This window comes from Kwoniella dendrophila, chromosome 6 (genome assembly GCF_036810415.1).
Source record: "Kwoniella dendrophila CBS 6074 chromosome 6, complete sequence".
NCBI lineage: Eukaryota > Fungi > Basidiomycota > Tremellomycetes > Tremellales > Cryptococcaceae > Kwoniella > Kwoniella dendrophila.
The window spans coordinates 395,928-414,435 of record NC_089481.1 but is presented as its reverse complement, the minus strand read 5'-3'; the positions used below and the strand labels follow the sequence as shown (position 1 = coordinate 414,435).

General features: G+C 38.1%; 6 protein-coding genes across 6 annotated transcripts; 3 read left to right on the top strand and 3 right to left on the bottom strand.

Annotated features, from left to right (window-relative positions):
- Nucleotides 1–336: 336 nt before the first annotated feature.
- Nucleotides 337–3,998, top strand: L201_004715 (uncharacterized protein; the record flags this gene model as incomplete). Its single annotated transcript, XM_066220455.1, has 11 exons — nucleotides 337–376; nucleotides 435–482; nucleotides 551–703; nucleotides 885–1,649; nucleotides 1,867–2,259; nucleotides 2,318–2,483; nucleotides 2,551–2,815; nucleotides 2,884–3,073; nucleotides 3,142–3,324; nucleotides 3,406–3,870; nucleotides 3,973–3,998. The coding sequence occupies 11 exons, from the start codon at nucleotides 337–339 to the stop codon at nucleotides 3,996–3,998; spliced, it is 2,694 nt and encodes an 897-aa protein (XP_066076552.1).
- A 768-nt stretch (nucleotides 3,999–4,766) lies between these two features.
- L201_004714 (uncharacterized protein) lies at nucleotides 4,767–7,567 on the bottom strand (the record flags this gene model as incomplete). The annotated part of the gene is made up of 8 exons (XM_066220454.1): nucleotides 4,767–5,660; nucleotides 5,739–5,856; nucleotides 5,962–6,368; nucleotides 6,454–6,603; nucleotides 6,681–6,818; nucleotides 6,947–7,198; nucleotides 7,278–7,443; nucleotides 7,515–7,567. The coding sequence occupies 8 exons, from the start codon at nucleotides 7,565–7,567 to the stop codon at nucleotides 4,767–4,769; spliced, it is 2,178 nt and encodes a 725-aa protein (XP_066076551.1).
- A 507-nt stretch (nucleotides 7,568–8,074) lies between these two features.
- On the top strand, nucleotides 8,075–10,407 carry L201_004713 (uncharacterized protein; the record flags this gene model as incomplete). Its single annotated transcript, XM_066220453.1, has 3 exons — nucleotides 8,075–8,524; nucleotides 8,594–9,165; nucleotides 9,225–10,407. 3 exons carry the CDS (start codon nucleotides 8,075–8,077, stop codon nucleotides 10,405–10,407), a joined length of 2,205 nt encoding a protein of 734 aa, XP_066076550.1.
- Nucleotides 10,408–10,839: 432 nt separating this feature from the next.
- L201_004712 (uncharacterized protein) lies at nucleotides 10,840–13,562 on the top strand (the record flags this gene model as incomplete). The annotated part of the gene is made up of 12 exons (XM_066220452.1): nucleotides 10,840–11,184; nucleotides 11,307–11,413; nucleotides 11,502–11,533; nucleotides 11,614–11,671; nucleotides 11,767–11,906; nucleotides 12,016–12,206; nucleotides 12,268–12,327; nucleotides 12,392–12,415; nucleotides 12,485–12,571; nucleotides 12,648–13,132; nucleotides 13,205–13,261; nucleotides 13,373–13,562. 12 exons carry the CDS (start codon nucleotides 10,840–10,842, stop codon nucleotides 13,560–13,562), a joined length of 1,776 nt encoding a protein of 591 aa, XP_066076549.1.
- A 335-nt stretch (nucleotides 13,563–13,897) lies between these two features.
- L201_004711 (uncharacterized protein) lies at nucleotides 13,898–15,508 on the bottom strand (the record flags this gene model as incomplete). The annotated part of the gene is made up of 11 exons (XM_066220451.1): nucleotides 13,898–13,921; nucleotides 14,045–14,130; nucleotides 14,203–14,235; nucleotides 14,337–14,685; nucleotides 14,778–14,842; nucleotides 14,911–14,963; nucleotides 15,057–15,101; nucleotides 15,162–15,180; nucleotides 15,269–15,282; nucleotides 15,354–15,410; nucleotides 15,489–15,508. 11 exons carry the CDS (start codon nucleotides 15,506–15,508, stop codon nucleotides 13,898–13,900), a joined length of 765 nt encoding a protein of 254 aa, XP_066076548.1.
- Nucleotides 15,509–15,919: 411 nt separating this feature from the next.
- On the bottom strand, nucleotides 15,920–18,174 carry L201_004710 (uncharacterized protein; the record flags this gene model as incomplete). The annotated part of the gene is made up of 4 exons (XM_066220450.1): nucleotides 15,920–16,736; nucleotides 16,799–16,913; nucleotides 16,985–17,954; nucleotides 18,040–18,174. 4 exons carry the CDS (start codon nucleotides 18,172–18,174, stop codon nucleotides 15,920–15,922), a joined length of 2,037 nt encoding a protein of 678 aa, XP_066076547.1.
- Between the last annotated feature and the right edge of the window lie 334 nt (nucleotides 18,175–18,508).

Below are 18,508 nucleotides of genomic sequence, written 5' to 3'. Positions count from 1 at the left end.
GCTTGTTACACAGTATCACAGTATCCCGGATCCGTCCACGTAACAACTTGTCGTCAAATCATGCCAAAAGCGGAACTATTTACACCAAAGGGCTGCGAGGTAGCGGAGATTAGTGGGCTATCCGTGAGTGGTCACGATTGTTACGTCATCTTCTTCTAGGTTGAGGTTGTATGACGCCGGAAAGAAAAAAGGAAATGACTAGACTAGATCATGATGATCATAACTGACTTTGTGAATTATTTTGACATTTCTTATCATTTTCATGATAACAAAGTACTATATAATCACTTGAAGAAAACTCTTAGCTACGACAGACCTTTTGGACCGAACTACATCATGTCAAGACATCGATTTGTGCGGAACCTCGATCTCGATGGTAAGTTGTTTCGTGTTCATCAGTTGACAGTCAATCGCTGAATCCAACTATGGCTTAGACGAGATGAACGATGAAGAGGAGGAGGGTTACTCTCAAGAAGAACAAGGTGAGCTTTCTGATTCTCGTTTCGATTTGAGCCGAAAGAGTAGAGCTCATTCCATATTCCCCATACAGCTCAAATGGCATCTGCTATGCCTTTGGCCAAGAATGCTTTGAAAGATCTCAAACCACCTATATCGGATGATGCGATCGCGGATTCTTTATGGCATTATTGGTTCGATGTGGACAAATCAGTAGCTTGGTTAAGGCAGGACCATGAGAAGAAAGGTAAGTCGTCTGCTTTCTTCATCCTTACGCTTCCTCGATTTTCCTCCTCTTTCTTCATCTGATTATTGGCGCATCTCTCGGTCAAAGTATTCTCTGTTTTTCTGCAAAATCCTTGTTACCTTTGTTTCCTTATGATATTCAAGCAAACAAAAGATCTCGGGCTGAGCTTCGTCCTTATCAGGCGAAGCTCCTTATCCTTCACTGCAACCTACACCTAAGGAACAACCACGTAAACGTCCTAAAAACCTCTTATCAGCTTTATCAAAATCAACCTCAACTCCCTCTTCCAGCGAATCACCACAACCTCCACTGTCAGCTTTACAAAGATTAACTTTGTCTCGGAAACAAGCAACACCTTCTTCTTCCTCATCTACAGCTCCAACACCTTCCTCTACATCATCCACAGAAAGTCCTGCAAAACCTATGTCAAAACTTGCTTTACTGGCTCAAAAACGGAAAGAGGCCGCTGCTCAAGCCGCTAGTACGTCTTCACCAATACCACAGACACCCTCAAAATCAGTATCATCTTCCGCGGTGGCAAGTGGTACAGTCAGTCCTGCTTCGGATTCTGGTGCAAAACCATTATCCAAGCTTGCTCAGAAAATGGCTGCAGCTAGAGCAGCAAGAGAAGAGGCCTCAGTCAAAGCAGCGCCCTCGTCTACTTCGGACTCTATACCGATCGATAGCTCACCTGCAACATCATCGTCTCAAGATACTACAGATCTGTTCCCAACTTTCAGACCTTCTCCTAAACCAAAAAGTAAATCATCACCTTCAGCGTTTTTCTCTATTCTTACCTCAACCTCAGCTCATGACAATCAGAAAACGGAAATGGAAGTCACCAACCTGCATGTCCCACTTGCTACCGATATAGCATCTCTGACGAAGACATTTGAAGAAGCATTCGCCGAAAGTCCAGATGAGATAGTATTGCGTAAACGACAAGGTAGAGCAGGAACAGCAGATTTGAATACAGCAGTCAAGAAACAAGCAAAAGGAACAGGGTCAAAGCCGAAATAGAAATATAGAGAATACTTTGATTAAAGAGATGCTACCATTATATCACACATCTTCCTCCTTTGTGCTATCCGAATTTGATATTTCAGTGAAAGCCTGATGGAATGCTGTTGACTAATGCTAACTATTTGATTGTAATCTGACAGCTGCTAAAGCGAAAGCTGCAGCAAATCCAAAATCCGCATCTTTACCAGGTAAACCTAGAACTCCTGCAATTACGAATACACCTAAATCAAAATTAACACCTAAGACACAGCCGAATTCACCAGTGAATAGTACTAGCAAAGCAGGATCATCAGGCTCGAATACACCTACTAACACTACAAATAAAGGGGGAAGTAAGAGTCCACTAACTGTTGCACAGCAAGATCTTGCTGGATTACATTTAGATCAAGAAGTTGATGAAGCTGAATTACAACGTGAAAAAGAGAAATTCAAAGAAAGAGCTGCTCTAAGCATGAAAAGCGAAGAGTTAATAGCCAAAGTAAGAAAAGAAGAGGAGGAATCGGGTAAAAAGAATATTAGTTTGATTGTTGTCGGTAAGTTCCCGCTTGGACTTGAAAGCCGTGAATATCGATACTAATTCAATGATCTCAGGTCACGTCGATGCCGGTAAATCCACGTTGATGGGTAGATTATTATATGACATTGGAGAATTGACTGAAAAAGAGAAGACCGCCAACGAAAGAGGTAGTAAGAAAATCGGTAAAGGTAGTTTCGCATTTGCTTGGGGTTTAGATGCGTTAGGAGATGAGCGTGATCGGTGAGTAGCTTGTGTACTGCATACAACGTATTTCCACTCATCAGGTGACTTTTCTATGTACCAATAGGGGAGTTACAATCGATATTGCTACAACGCACTTTACGACACCACACAGAAATTACACTTTACTTGATGCACCTGGACATCGAGATTTCATACCTGCTATGATTTCCGGTGCCGCTCAAGCTGATGTAGCATTAATGGTTGTTGATGGATCTCCAGGAGAGTTCGAAGCTGGTTTCGAAAGAGGTGGTCAAACTAGAGAACATGCTTGGTTAGTTAGAAGTTTAGGTGTAAAAGAAATCATAGTCGGTATAAACAAGATGGATCTGGTAAGTTGTGTCAAAATTTCCAATTCATCTCATTTAGGATCCTAACGTATGTTGTATGCTTTGATTAGGTATCATGGTCAGAAGACAGATATGAAGAGATAGTAGAAGCTCTGAAACCTTTCTTGGTATCTGCTGGGTTCAGTGCAGCAAAGACTACATTCATGCCTCTAGCAGCTATGGAAGGTATCAACATCATCGAAAATGATTCTGAGGAATTGAAAGAATGGTACAAAGGTCCAACACTGTTCAACGCATTAGGTGAGCTTTACGGGAAGGTTTGATCGTGCAGCTTGCGCAATGCTGATGGGGGTTGATTGCAATCTTAGACAAGGTGGAAGTCCCCACAAGACCGTATGACAGTCCTTTACGAATACCTGTATCTAACGTCTTCAAAGGTCAAACAGCCATTGCATCTGGTGTAGCAGTGTCAGGTAGATTGTGTAGTGGTATTGTTCAAGTTGGTGATAGAGTAAGAGCTGTACCAGGAGATGAAGTTGCGACTGTTCGAAGTAAGTATCTGTATCAGCGAGATCATGAAGATTGTTTCAGTTCATATTTACTGATTCATATTGATTACTTTCTGATTGTAGCAATTGAAGTAGATGAAGATTCATCATCGTACGCAGTATCAGGACAAAACGTTACGTTGTACTTATCTGGAATTGATTCTATACATTTATCAATTGGAACAATATTATGTCCAACTTCATTACCTGTACCATTAATTACGAAATTCAAAACCCAAATTTTGATATTTGATTTACAAGGTTCACCCATAATAACTGGTACTCCAGTAGAATTATTCCATCATTCAATAAATTTACCTGCAACAATAACAAAATTAATTAATGTTATAGATAAAGGTAAAGTAATTAAAGAAAATCCAAGAGTTTTACAAAAAGGTTTAACTGCTACTGTTGAATTAACTTTAAGATCACCAAATTCAAACAATCAAAATAATGCTCAAATACCAAAAATTCCATTAGAAACTTCACAAGAAAATAAAGAAATGGGTAGAATCTTAATTAGAAGAAATGGTGAAACTATTGCTGCAGGTGAGTTGACGATTTTTCAGTGTTTTTAATTACTTGTCATTATATGAAACGATCCATTTCGAAAGCAATAACTGATAATATCACTTTCGTCACCACAATTAGGTATCGTCACTGAATTACTAGGTTAATCACTCATTTCAGGCGGATAAAATCTCCCTATATTTTTAGCAAAAAAAAAATGAAGATGTTACATAGAATTGCAGATAAACGGAAGGACCTTCAATTCTGCCCTACGTCGGGTTGTAGACAGATGCACGCTTGAATGCATTGCTGATTGTATAACTGCCGTATAATTCCGGACTCGTCGACACCTACTTCAATTCTCTGTAGCGATCACATTATCTTTCGTATAAACACCGCCTGGTCCTCTTAATGGCTTTTCAACTACACAATAATAATGATGTATACACACGTATAAATCCCGTACAAACCCGGACTCGTCGTCTTGGCCTATGGTGGAATTTCGTATAAACACGGATTGGGCGAATATGTCTGGATCACTTGAATAACCCCCTTGAATTCTCCTATGATCAGGAAACAACCCGTTCTCTCCTCCTCATCAAATCGTATGGATTCCGTACAAACACGGACTCGGATCTTTGTTATCAGTTCGCTTGCTTTGGGTAAAAAGACGGACTCGTTCTCTTACGGTCAAACCGTACGGTTTTACTGTAGCACGAAGACGGGCTCGACCACCTGCTGTCAGATCGTATGTTCTCCGTACAAATGCGGAGTCGTGACATCTTTAAAATAGCAATCTTATGATATCCTTATAAACACGGACTCGCGCTCACATTAGTGATTGGATCGCATAATTCCGTATATGAACGGAGTCATCATCATAAACCATTATATAGTGCTTTTCAAATCATCATTCAAACCTTGTGTTACTCCGCCTACCTCCAAGCACCTTTAGATTTCTTGGCTGCCATCGGACTTATACCACCGACTTTACTCAAATCCACTTTCCTGCTTGGAGCTGCTGTAGTCGAAGAACTATTAGATAAAGAATTCCTTAATCCTCCTGCTAATCCTAATGAGGGCTTCAACGTTGATGTCGTACTTGGTGTAATTCCCCTTGTAGAAGAAGAGGAGGAAGAAGAAGAAGAAGAAGAAGAAGAAGAAGAAGAAGAAGAATTTCCAGAACTCGCTCTTGCTTTATTGAGACTACTTGTGGATGTTTTTATTCTGTTCATTGGTGGTGGGATTCCCAACCCTAAAGCTGAATGTGAAGATATTGTTGATCTTTCTTTACCTTTCCTGCTAGGAGACATAACTTTACTGGAAGTAGTAGTTGAGGAAGATGCGATCAAATTCGTTTTTCTACCTTTTTCATTGCCTAAAACATTCCGTTGTTTCATGGCTGGATTACTGCTAGTGTCAATGCTGTAGGTATTGGTATCCTTAGATTTTTGTCTTACAGCCTTTTCTAAAACTAGTCTAGATAAAGGAGTTTTAATTGATTTTCTCCTATTTGTAACGATATGTTTACTGTTTTTAGGTGTTTTAAGCTTGGTTGTTCCATGTGCTGAAGCATGTAAAGGCGATGGTGAAGAAGGTAAATGTTTGTGATGGTGATGTTGATGATAATTTGATGGACCAGGTGAAGAAGGTATAACATCAACTTGATTTTCATCTCGACCTTTTTCCGCAATCAGTTCTTCTTCATCATGTATGATGTTGTCGTTTTCTGTATTTTGAGGGGAATTGTTCGATGAACTTGGTAGTAGTGCTAAGACAGCATCTAATTCAGATTGTCTCTTTTCCTCTAAGAAAGTTTGTTTCTCAATCTAATATTGAAAACTTTCAGTTTAGCAAAACTTGCTCATTTATGGCTATTCGAGCTGTAAAAATTTCCCCAAGCTTACCTCTAATTGTTTCCTCTCCTTTTCTATTCTGTCTTTATTTTCTTTCATCGCTTTTCTCTCAATATCCATCATATCTTTCTGTTTGGCAAGTATACCTTCCATATCACCTTTAGCGGTACTATATGATATAAATTGCGAATAAAAAGCAAAAGTGTTAGGGACATTACAGCAAGATTGATAGAGGCTAGAATGCAGGTGTTAGTAAAAGAAGAAAATAACTTACGCAGCTTCCAATTCTTTTCTAGCCATCTCTTCAACAAATTTATCTGATTCTTCTTCTCTTTTTTTCGCACATGTCAATTCAACTTGTAAATCTTTTATCTTATCTTCCATATCTAAGATTAATTTCTCTTTTTCTCTTTCCAATTTCTTTTGTTCTTCAACCTCTTCTTCTGAAGGTATTTGTATACCATCAATCACCAAAGGAGCAGGGGGTGGAGCTTTTTCGATCAACTTTTCACGTATTTCACTTATTATCGATTGTAATCTTGTATTTGCTATTGATGGATGTGAAGTTGATGAACACGATTGGAATATCGATGTAGATGTAGATGTTGATTGTATGTGTGATTGTTTCAAAGATGTGGTATTTAATGTAAAAAATTGAGATTGCATTAATCTAGTAGGAGCCTACAGTATGAAATCCAAAAGGGAACAAATCGCGATTAGCTGTGACCGAACAGGTTGCATGTGTTAACCCAATTGTTCAACTTACATTTTTACCTTGAGATGCCGCCAAAGCTTCCCTTAAAGCATTACCAGTAGATACCACTACATGCCTGAAAGCCTCTGTCTCCTCCTGCAAACTTTCTCTGATGTCTGTAAGATCCCGTAAAGTCTGTTCAAGTAATGGAGAAGCGGTTGACTGGTAACATAACGTATCAGCTACATCTTCTCTGTCAAACCGCTTCATGCGCAGAACACAAAATCTGGATATCTCACCGCGATTGGCTGAATTCTACCTGCCGGTATAGGGTTAAGTAATACTAATCCAGTTGATTTCTGCTGAGGTGATTCACTTTGTTTAGCTAGCTGCTGAAGGGCTTTATCCAATTTGAGTTGAGTTTTCTTGTTATCGTGCTAAGTAATTGAGAATTTTTACATCAGTAATCCTTCTTCTCCGGAGTCGCTTCGGGAGCTTAATATGTATATAAGGCAAAATGTCGCTTTGGGCTCCTGCGAATGGTAAGAACTGTTTGTTTGCTCACATTCGCAGCTACTCTAACAGTCTCTAAAGCTTTTCTACCTCTTCCAATCTCTTCTCTTAATTCCTTTGTCTTCAGTTCTTCTAGCTGTAACTTTTTCTCTGTTTCAGCACATTTTACTTTCCATCCATTTGTCTCCTGTGTTAACTTTATATTGGTCCCCTTCAAGTTGTTATTTGATTTTGATAATCTCTCATATTCATACTGTAAATTTCGATGACGAGTTGCCATTGCTTCGAGATTATTTACGTTTGCCTGCTCAAAAGTAGGTCAGTCAGATGATCCCACAAGCGGATATTCCTATCGATAGAAAATACCATGTAAGTCTACTTACAAGGCTTGATCCCAATAGCTCAAACAAGACTGATACAACTTCATTATGATCTTTAGTACTTAATGACGAGAGATTTAGAGGCTTCTTCGTCCACCCATGATTCAGCAACTGGGAATTGATCGTCGACAATTCGGCTGAGAATACTGTAGAGGTTGATGTATCGGGACTATAAAAGCAATTGCTTTTCATATAAGCATTCTTGGAGTGGTAACAAATCAAAGGAAATTTCATACTCACTCTACTCCGTGTGTCTGCTGTCCAGCACCTGGAGCTGTCAAAACTTCTGCCATGTTGGCGATCGTGTCTCTTGGTGACAGCCAACTGAGTCTGGGAGTGATGCTGAGGGCAAGTCAAGCTGAAGATTGTGATGGTATAATCAACCAAAGTACGATGTAAACTATGACTATATGATTTTGTTTATTCAACTTTGACCCAAATCATTCGCGTTCTTGAACCTTTGTTGACATGTTATCGATACCTATACCGACACGTGACTGAATTACTTGATTAGGTAATTATAGTCAATTATCGATACTCGGTGGCGATATCCGAAAGCAGCTGTATACTCGAGTAAGGTTACATGTTGGATGTTGTCGATTGCATGCTATGATGATAGTCCTTGGTTGCTTTATTGTCCTTCTTCCACGTCGATTATGTGAAGCCAAGGAGAAAGATATTCACATCCACTTATATAACTATTAACAATAGAAAGGTAAAAGCAGGAAGACCATCCATTAGTTCCCTGCGGACTTGTCAGATTACCTTTCAGATTCTTCAACAGGGGATATACAGCCAACATGCAGACCGATCCACACCATAATCACGCAGTAGGGGATACCTCGCCTTTACCACCAACATCACCTACTTTATCAAGCACATTTAGGCATCACCAACCTCAACATGGACATGGGACAGGGACAGGGACGGGTGCGGTAGAACCATCCGAAGCGTCATCTTCATCTTCAGTTAGACATAGAACACCATATACTCATATGGATGACAGCAATATAGATGAGGATTTAGTTAGAATCAGTATACAAACGCCTTTCGGTGATTTAGGTGGAACAAGATCAAGAAAGAAAGAAGGATGGCCATTCAATAAGAATAAGACTATAGAAGAACTGAAACAAGACTTGATCAATGGTAAAATACATGGAGCGGGTACATGGGAAAAAGATGGTATGAGAGTAGTTTATCATGGTAGGATCGTTAGGGATAACGAAACTTTAAAGGATATCATTGGTAAAGTAAGTCTTGGAATACTCTGGGAAGGAAGTCAGGTGGGAGATATTGATGAAAATGCCTTTCATTTGCAGATTGAACCAGAACATGTATACGTCTTTCATCTTGTAGCGAGAAGAATCCCTGTTACACCGTTACCTACATCGGGTATCATGCATCAACATTTGTCAGAATTTCCATTACCCCCTCAAATATCCTCTGTACATCCGGCTCCGTTCAGCCCGATACCCACTACTTCTTCAGCATATTCTTCTGCATTAACATCGTTGGCAGTCTCGACAAATTCTTTAGCTTTGGGTGATACAATACATTATCTTCTTTTCACATCAAGATATCATCTATTCCGTTTGTTAGGTATGAAACCATTAAAATGGGACAACGTTGTTCCTCATCCAACTATATCCCAAGAAAAAGCAAGGGAAGCTATTATGTCAGTTATAAAGGTGTTTGCTAAGGAAAAGGAAAGTAGAGAGGAAGGCTGGGAAAATTGGCAAAGAGCTTTCGATGGTGACAGTGATGAAGCATTGAAGAAGATGTGGGAACAACTCAAAAGGGATAGAATAATGAAAGAGGTCAAAGCGCTTTGGGCTACTGCAATAGGTAGAAATATGTCTGAGAATGAAGAGAAAGTGCAAGTCGAAGTCGAGTAAGTCCAAGCAGCTGATACGTTCACATCAATGGTGGCTAACATGTACGTATGTGTAGCGGCACAACATATACATTGCAACTACCTCCCGTATCCCAGTTGACGCCCCCACAACTAACCCACTTACTCTTATATTTACGAGTAACTGCTCTCCTACCTTTGATTGAGCCTGTATATCAACAATCCTTGATACCTGTACCTACACCCACTGCAACAGTCAATCAAATCGCTCCTACCGCACAAACTGGTCAAACTGCAACGCAAACTCAGAATGGAAGAGTTGTATATAGACGAACATTTCACCTCAGACTACCTTTTATACCCATGCAAGTTTTACCAAACTTATTCTGGTCATCCCTGAAAGTTACTGTCATGATCTGGATGCTTACCAGAGGTATGAAGTGGAATGATAGTAGATTCTGGATAATGGCTGGTATGGCTGTTGGCTGGTGGATGATCACTGCTGTAGGGGAGATCAGTAGAGTTACTAGAGAAATTAGAACCCGAACTCGAAATAATGCTGGAAACGGCAATCAAGCGCCAGAACAGGCTCAAACCCCCGATCTTAACGCCGTCGATGCCAACGCACAAAATATAAATGAAGGTCAAGGTGTTCCTGCTGGAAATGCTAACGATAATATGCCAAATCAACCTGCTCAACCTCGACCGCAAGCTCAAAACCTAAACACCTTGACCAATATCAGAAGAACTTTAGCAACATCCTGGATACCAAGATTTCATCTGTTAACAGATTCTGAACAATTACGAATACCACTTGCAACCAATCTAAATGGTGAAAATATCTTATTATCTGAACCTAATCGCAGGAATAGACCGTCTAGAATACAAACACAGTTCATTTTACCTATTTTATTATGGTTTATAACTTTGATACCCGAATGGGAAAATTTACGAAATAGAATGATTAGAAGAAGAGAAAGAAATATGAGGATCGTTGTAGGTGAAAATCAACGTCAAAATCAATCCTCTACAGCATCTACTGAACAAAACCCAGGCGAACAAAGTGAACAACCAAGTGAAGAAGAAAGATTACGACAAATTGAATCAAATTTACCTGCAGGCTTAAGTGAAAGAGCTAAACAATATTATTTAAGAATAATGGATAAAGGTGAAGGTATAGATTGGGAAGAAGAAAGAGAAGCTCAGAGAGCTTTAGGTATGAATGATAATGAAGAGAATGGGAATCAAGAAGACGATGGGATGAGATTAAGAATGTTGTAAGGAACTTTCCACCTTTGCCATGCAGTTGTTCTCTTCATTACTGGATATTGCGTTTTATTACATACTATAGATTAGCACCTGTCTCCGATTATTGTATATAGGATAGATTATAACTCGATTATTCACTGTATGTAAGCACTTATTGCGTGTCACTGAACCTGCTGTATAAATCTAAACCTCGCTCGACGTTATCTCAATCTTTGATTACGGCAATTTAGTGACCGTGTGTGTAATATCGGTCAAATCCGTTAGATACGTTAGATATCCTGGATAGCGTGATAACATCCGATCTACAGAGGTAGGCCAAGGCCTTATATACGATAGGATATATAACAAAGAAGTCCAATAGGTGATATCTAATTGTCTATCATCCCAAGCTTGGTTGTGTATTTTCTTCTACTCTTGGCAGAACAGTCGTCGAAGTAAAGAACGATGCTAGAGAAATCGAATGAGTCACTTCCCCTACCTTCTTCACAACCTTATCATTCTTATCGGAACAAGGCATCGACAAAATATCCGAAAATCCTCTTAGGTATCTTATTTCTTCTAGCAACAGTCATCAATTTTAGTCCATCATTCTCTTTGAATAATATCAAGCAATATGGAGGGTATGTCAGCTTTGTAGATGATGAGAATTGGATAGACAGATTCGAACAAGATGACTTAGAAAATTGGTCAAAATGTCCTAAACAACCTAAACCTTTATATCCAAATACGATTTGGAATTTGACTGATAAAGAGAAAAGTAAAGTTATAAGTACTTATCAAAAAGCTGTTGTAAGTGTTTAGAATCATTGATCGAACATGAAGCAGGATTCATTTTGTAGTGTAGGGGGGGATCAGAGATACTGAATAATGATAATGCTAATCCATATCTCATGTGTTTTTTACCAATCTAGCAAATCCCAACTGAATCTTTCGATGATAATGGTGAAGCCGACGAAGATCCAAGATGGAAGCCATTTTTCCAGTTTCAGAATTGGCTGAAAAATACTTTCCCTCTAGCGTGAGTTGTTGTGTTTATACAGCTCAGTTTTTGCTGGATTCCCTGTATTGTACTTTTTTTTAGCTAATTATAAAACCGGGACAATCAGTCACGCAACGGCAAATATTGAATACATCAATAGTGAGTCCTCTGCCTGATTGTATTTGATTGTCAAGATCTTGAGGGAATAAATCTGACACCCGTTTATGCACATCTTACAGCTTTAGGCATCTTAGCTACTTTTGAAGGTAGTGATCCTTCTCTCAAGCCATTATTACTGTAAGGCTTTCTCTCGTTCAGTCTCCTCACATCTATAAGACTACCGCGTGAACCATATTGTGGTTATTGCTAATAGCGTGTCTATCAATCGATAGTATGTCACATTATGATGTTGTTCCTGCACCAAAAGATACATTTGATAGATGGACTTATCCACCCTTCTCAGGATATAACGATGAAACTTATATATGGGGTAGAGGAGCTGCAGATGATAAACCTTTACTTATTGCTCAGTGTAAGTATATTCATCTTCATCTTTAGCACTCTCTAAGCTTTGAGGTTGTGATAGAAGGATGCCATATGAAGAGAATGCTAAAAGAAAACACATATTCACGGCATTCTAGGGGAAGCGATTACGAATTTATTGGAAAATGGATTTAAACCAAGAAGAACAATAATATTATCACATGGTCACGATGAAGAAGAAGTTTTTGCTAGAAGAGGTCAAGGTCAAATTGCTCCTTTTTTAGAAAAAAGATATGGCAAAAATGGTTTGTTAATGGTTATCGACGAAGGTAGTGGTACGACCGATGATGTGAGTTTACTGTACCATCGAATAATGATCAAAACACTTCAGCTGATTCGTAAAACATCAGTTTTACGGTACACCTTTCGCTATTGCAGGTATGGGTGAGAAAGGTTATATGGATATTGTAGTGAGTACATAAAGCTATATACAAATATCCAGATCTCAACCTGATCAGAATTCGTTCATAATAGATATCTGTTGCTACAGCTGGAGGTGTGAGTGATTAACAGCAACCATCGCTCACCAGTACAGAAGTTCCAGTTAACAAAGCGAAAATCATACAGCATTCCTCTGTTCCTCCTGCACATAGTGGTATCGGGATCATGTCACAGATAGTTACTGCTTTAGAGGATAATCCATTCCCAACAAAAGTTCGTCAAGAATTTATTCTATCCTCCTAGGACAAGTATAGGCTAACTCAAAAATATGATTAAACCACCTGTATAGTTAACTCCAGCATCACCATTATTAACATCATTACAATGTGCATCAGAATATTCATCTAATCTACCTTCCAAGTATTCCAAACTATTGAAGAAAGAAGGACCTAAATCATATCCAAAATTAGCTAATTTAATATCAAAGGAATCATTAAAGGAAAAAGCAATGGTTGGTACTACGGCAGCAGTAGATGTTATTCAAGGTGGATTAAAAGTAAATGCTTTACCTGAATTAGTTAATACTTTAATCAATTTTAGAATTGATTTTACTGAATCTATAAATTCAACTCAAACACACGTTAACGCATTAATATCTAAAATTGCAAAGAAGAATACTTTGAATTATTATGGATTCCAAAATGAGAATATAACTTCTCTAGCTGATAATGAAGATAAATATGTCAAAGTAGATTTATTGGGTTTACCTCTAGAACCTGCTCCAAGAACTCCTCAATCAGGTGGTATTTGGGAGTTATTCGCTGGTACTGTAAAGTGAGTTTTAGCAATACAAATGAAAACAGAAACGAAATACAAGTTTACCGTGTTTATTTTTTCCCTTTCAAGAGCTGCTATTCCAGGTCCTAATGGTACAGAAAGAATAGTAACTCCATATATGTCAACGTAAGTCTGTGGTGGATCCAAACGAGCTATCGATTTCTGATGGAACGGGCTTTCGAAATCAATCAGATGATGATAAATTTTGTTTGCTGACGAAAAACTCATCGCCTATAGTGGAAATACAGATTGTAAAATGTATTATAATTTGACTAAAAATGTTTATAGATTTATGGGTTCACCAACTGAAGGTAGCTTCAATGCTCATACAGTTGATGAGAAATTTTCAATTGATGGGTATCTCCAAATTATCAAATGGATTCATGCTATAATTCAAAATTCTGATGCTTATACTGGCGAAGAATAAAAATCGAACACGAGGGGACTTTAACAAGAATCGGAAAAGAATGCTGGAAATTATGCAGTCTTGTCGAGTAGAGAATAATGTATCGTTGAATGCAATCAATAATTTGTTTTAAACCTACTGAGATAGTTTAAATCGATAAGATGGCATGATAGGTATCACATTCCTGCCCTAGCGTGAATGTGTCATTCCACATGTAACTGTCTTGCACGTTGCCATACCATGTTGGTCCGTGTATTGTATATTGTAAATTGCATATTGTAAAATGTTGTTATAGGGAAAGGAATGACATGACCATTTTACCTCTCCATAACAGCTAAAAGTATCGCCGCATTGATTTACCAGAGATTATCCGATTTCTGCTGGGGTTCTCACGGTCAGCTGAAGTAGCAATGATATTGAGGAAGAATCGATTTTCTGACTATACAATGTGAGACTTGGTGTGAGGGGAAAAGGAGACCAATGGACAAAAAAACCAAACATACCCCTTGAGGAACCTGTTTCTTTCCTCCTTGAGGAGCACGTGAAGAAGCTCTATCTTCTTCTGTTTCTTCTGCGTATCCACCGAAAACTGAGAGGAACGAAATAACAGCTTGATCAATTTTTCTGTGATACCGTAGGTAAAATCCATTTTGTAACTTACGAGCTGCACCCATGGAAGAAGCACCACCTGGACCTTTAAACAGAATAGACCGTAAATTGAATCAGTATTCACAATAGTTGACAAACGTAACGATCAAGATATAGTGATCTAGGATAACGTTGAAGACAACATACCTTCTCTAACTTTTCTTGTTGGTCTAAAACCATGAGCAGGATTTGACACTCTTTCTTGACCTTGATTAGATTTATCTTGTGTTTCATCTTCGATATGTGCACCACCATCTTGAACAGGTTCAGCATGTACTTTTAATCTTTCTAATCTATCAATTTCAATATCAACACCTGAACCACCATCTCTAGGTGGTGCTAAAGATAATGCATCTTCTTCTTCATATTCTTCACCAAACAATGAAATTGATTGTTTACCACCAGGTGGATCTCTTACTTTTCTAGAAGGTCTAGGTACTGTAGTTTTATTTGGGGCTGTTCCTGAAGATTCTGTTGTTGGATCTCCTATTTCTGCCTATAAAGATAAGAGGTTGATTAAATATGTCAGCTTACAGAGAGATAAGTTGATTTGGTGTGAAAATGAAAATAAAGGAAATTTCAACTTACCTCAACAAGATCTGCTACCGCAGCATCGGTAGCTGCTTGACTGAATCTACCAAAAGTAGCGTATTCTGTTTAATTGGTCAAATAATTAGCTGAGCTGATTCTAACAAGCATGGTCTGTTGCAAGCTAACTTACTAGGAAGTTTTGAAATTTCACTAAAATTTTGATTCACTGTGATGCCTGTTGATCTATCAATATTCAAGTTACGATCAGCTGATGTGTAGCTATTGGGGAATATAGTAAAGACAGCTGATTGAACTTTTCTGGAATGGTAAACATACTTGAGGAATTCGAGTAAAGATCTTTTTGAGAAAACGATCTTATCACTATGATAATCGAAGTTCGTTCAGCTCAATCGTGACCCATCACTATGCGAGCTGACTCACTTGTCCCAGTTCATCATACCTTAGCCGCGAAATTGTATAGGTCATACATGTTAGTCTAAATTCACCTTTCATCATCCAATCTTGCAGGTTATACGAATGATTCTTACCTATGGTTCCACCCCTGAGTATACAGTATCAATAGAGTCAATAAAAGATCTTGCTGGTTTAAAATGAAAGACGAAGCCAACTAACCATGTTTTGGGAGCATCCATTTCAAATGGATGGATAGGTGTAAAAGTTGAAGCTTGACTGAATATGATGATTTGTCGTTAGCTCTGCATTCCTGATAGGTCATTCATTGGATCATATCGGTGATCTTCGACATACTCGTTTCTTTCTCCTGACATCTTGTGTTTTGTGTTAGCTCTATATGCACTATTTGTACGACTGATTGGTCTGTTGGCAAAGAAAAAGAAAAAGAAAAGTCAACATGAAAAGAAGTATCTTACCATCAAGTCGCGTCCAAATTAAAAGTCAAAGTCAACTTGTATAACCGCAGATCTGTGCACCAAATAAGATGCGTCATTATACCGTTATTATCCATGTGGCACCTTTCATTCATGCTTACAATTTTGTATGATATAGCAACATCGTCAACAGCAACAACATTGTGATGATGAATCAATATATGCATACAATTATTTGGTTTTATACTGTACCTGTACCTTAACAAAGCGAACAATATTGACATGTGGTGTAGATGATACATGATACATGTCTATACAACCGAAAAGTACAATTTTCAAAAAGAAACATATTTACCAAACACTCATACCTTGAGATTGACCTAAAGCTAATAATTTACTTAACATACCAACTTGTTCTTCAGTTACACCACCATTTTTACCTGCAGTTTCAACCATTTTTTTAATCACACCCATTAACTGTTGTGGTGTATCAACATGTAATTCATTCATTGCTTGTTTCATTACTTTTTCTTGATCTTTTGTTATACTACTAAAATCAAATTCAAAATCAAGATTAAATGAATGTCTAGGTGGTATAGGTACATCTTCAATTGGTAAAAATAAATCTTCTTCAACATCTTCTGCTTCCATTTCATTATTTTCATTCTCATTCTCATTATCGTTATTATCATTATTTTGTGTGTTTGGCGTATCAATTTGTTCTTCTTCTTCTTTTTGATTTTTCATCCTTCCTTCTTCACCTTCTTCCTTTGTTACTGCTTTACGTTTACCTTTCCTCGAACTTGTTGAAGAAGTAGATTTTGTTATGGTAGTTGAAGAAGCAGGTAAAGGCGTCGGTTCGTCATTATCTTCGTAATCGGATTCATCAGAATCGGAATCCCCATCGCCTCTCTTAGGTGAAGAAGGTGGAACAAAGTCCAGATCGTCTGCATCATTATCATCTATTGTGAATAAATCTTGGAATGGTAATTCCATACCGGGTGTAACTGAATCAATAGTCATGGGTGTATCTTCTGTAAGAGGTAAATTCGCAGTTGTTGATGGACCTGGGGCTGATCCCATGTTTTGATTCATGTGTCCAGACGTATTCATCTCATTAGGCAGTTGTAGACCAGCTGCAGAAATAATCCTTTTCAACGCTTCAACTCTAGAACGGGATGATCAGCTCAAATTGTTTGTTTTGCAAAACTTGAGATCTTCGATACTTACTCCTGCTCGAGCTTATTACAATGCGATAGCAATTGATTATATGCGTCATCTCGATCTTTCAATTGATCCGCCATAGTACCAAAATACTCCTTTTTCTTTTTTCTTGATTCTTGGGCTATAGAAATCATTATTTGATCAGAATCAGCTTCCAAAGAATAACATCTACTACGCAGGAATGGGACTTACCAGCTACTCTATTTCTGGCTCTTCTTCTGGCTAATAATTCTTCTCTTGGCATATTCTTTCTGCCACCTTTACCTGTAGGAGGTAATGGCCATTCAGGTAAACCTTCTACATTTTCATCATTATTATCTAATTCAACTTGTTGAGATCCTTTGAACCTTTTCGAATTCGATGATTCCATACTTTCATCACCTGTATCATCTAAAACTGATGCACTTCTTTTGCCATATGCGTTTTCATCTGTGATAGGTTTACCATTCGGCAATCCATGACCTAAAGATTTTTGCGTATAAGAAGAAGGTAGAGAAGAAGAATTATCTATACCTATACCACTATTAGATGAATCAGTAGCTTGAGCTAAAGTAGTACTTTCCAATCCAGTCCAATTAGGCAGTCCATTCAATAAATCATTATTTCTCCAAAATCTTGATCCATTCGTTGAAGAATCATTATTTACAGCTTGTAATAAAGCATCATAACTTGCTTGATCCGTTATCGAATTACTACCTGAATTCGTATTCATGCTGTCACTCAAACCATGATGCTGTTGATGTTGATGATGATTATTGATATTTGAAACTGCTGAGACATTCTCCAAAGCATCTTTGATAGCTTGTAATTGAGTTTGCTCATTATTTAATACTGGATTTATCGATGATGATAATGATAAAGATGAATTAGGTATATTTGTTGTTGTGATAGATTCTTGTGTTTGATTATTGATTAATTGTTGAAAAGGATTTGATGGGATTTGATATGCAGGTGGTCTTGATATTCGACCTGATCTAGTTTGTTGTATAGGTGTATCAGGTGCATTATTAGGTAAATTTGATCCAGATAATAATTGTGTATATAAGCTAACATGTCTATGTTGTTTCTTTGCATTATATTCCGCTATAAGTTGAACTACAGCTGGATTCGACAGAAAAACTGACATTGCATCCGCTACATCAGAAGATGTTGAAGAATCTCCCTATATATCGATATACTTTGTCAGTTTTTCGAGACTCATCGAAAAGAGGGTTAGTATATCTAGTAGGATATTAATTATTACATACTTGTAGAGCAGGATCTATCATATCATTCATCGGTATACCTCTATTCCCTCTCTTCTTCCCTTGTCCAGCTACAGACGAAGCTGCAGCTACGAGTGCATCCAATCCACCCATTGTAGGATCTGTATCCTTGGCCATCCCGACCTTGTCTTTACAGTATTTGCGTTGTTGTCTTTTGGTGAGATTGACTGTGATAAGGTGGTATTCGACAATAACAAATGTACATATATATGTGACTTAATATGATAGAGTGAAATGATAAAAGTGATGACGCGGACTAAAGATGATGTGGAAGAAAATATATCGTCCTTCACTACACAAAAGGTTAAGAGATACCGGCGATACCATATAGTGTGGCACACATACTGGCGGTGATATCCGCCTGTAATCCTCCTCGCTCGTTGTCTTCATGGAGGATCAACCTTGAATCTTGGATGTGATGTTGTCGGACTACTTTTAACAGAATGCTATA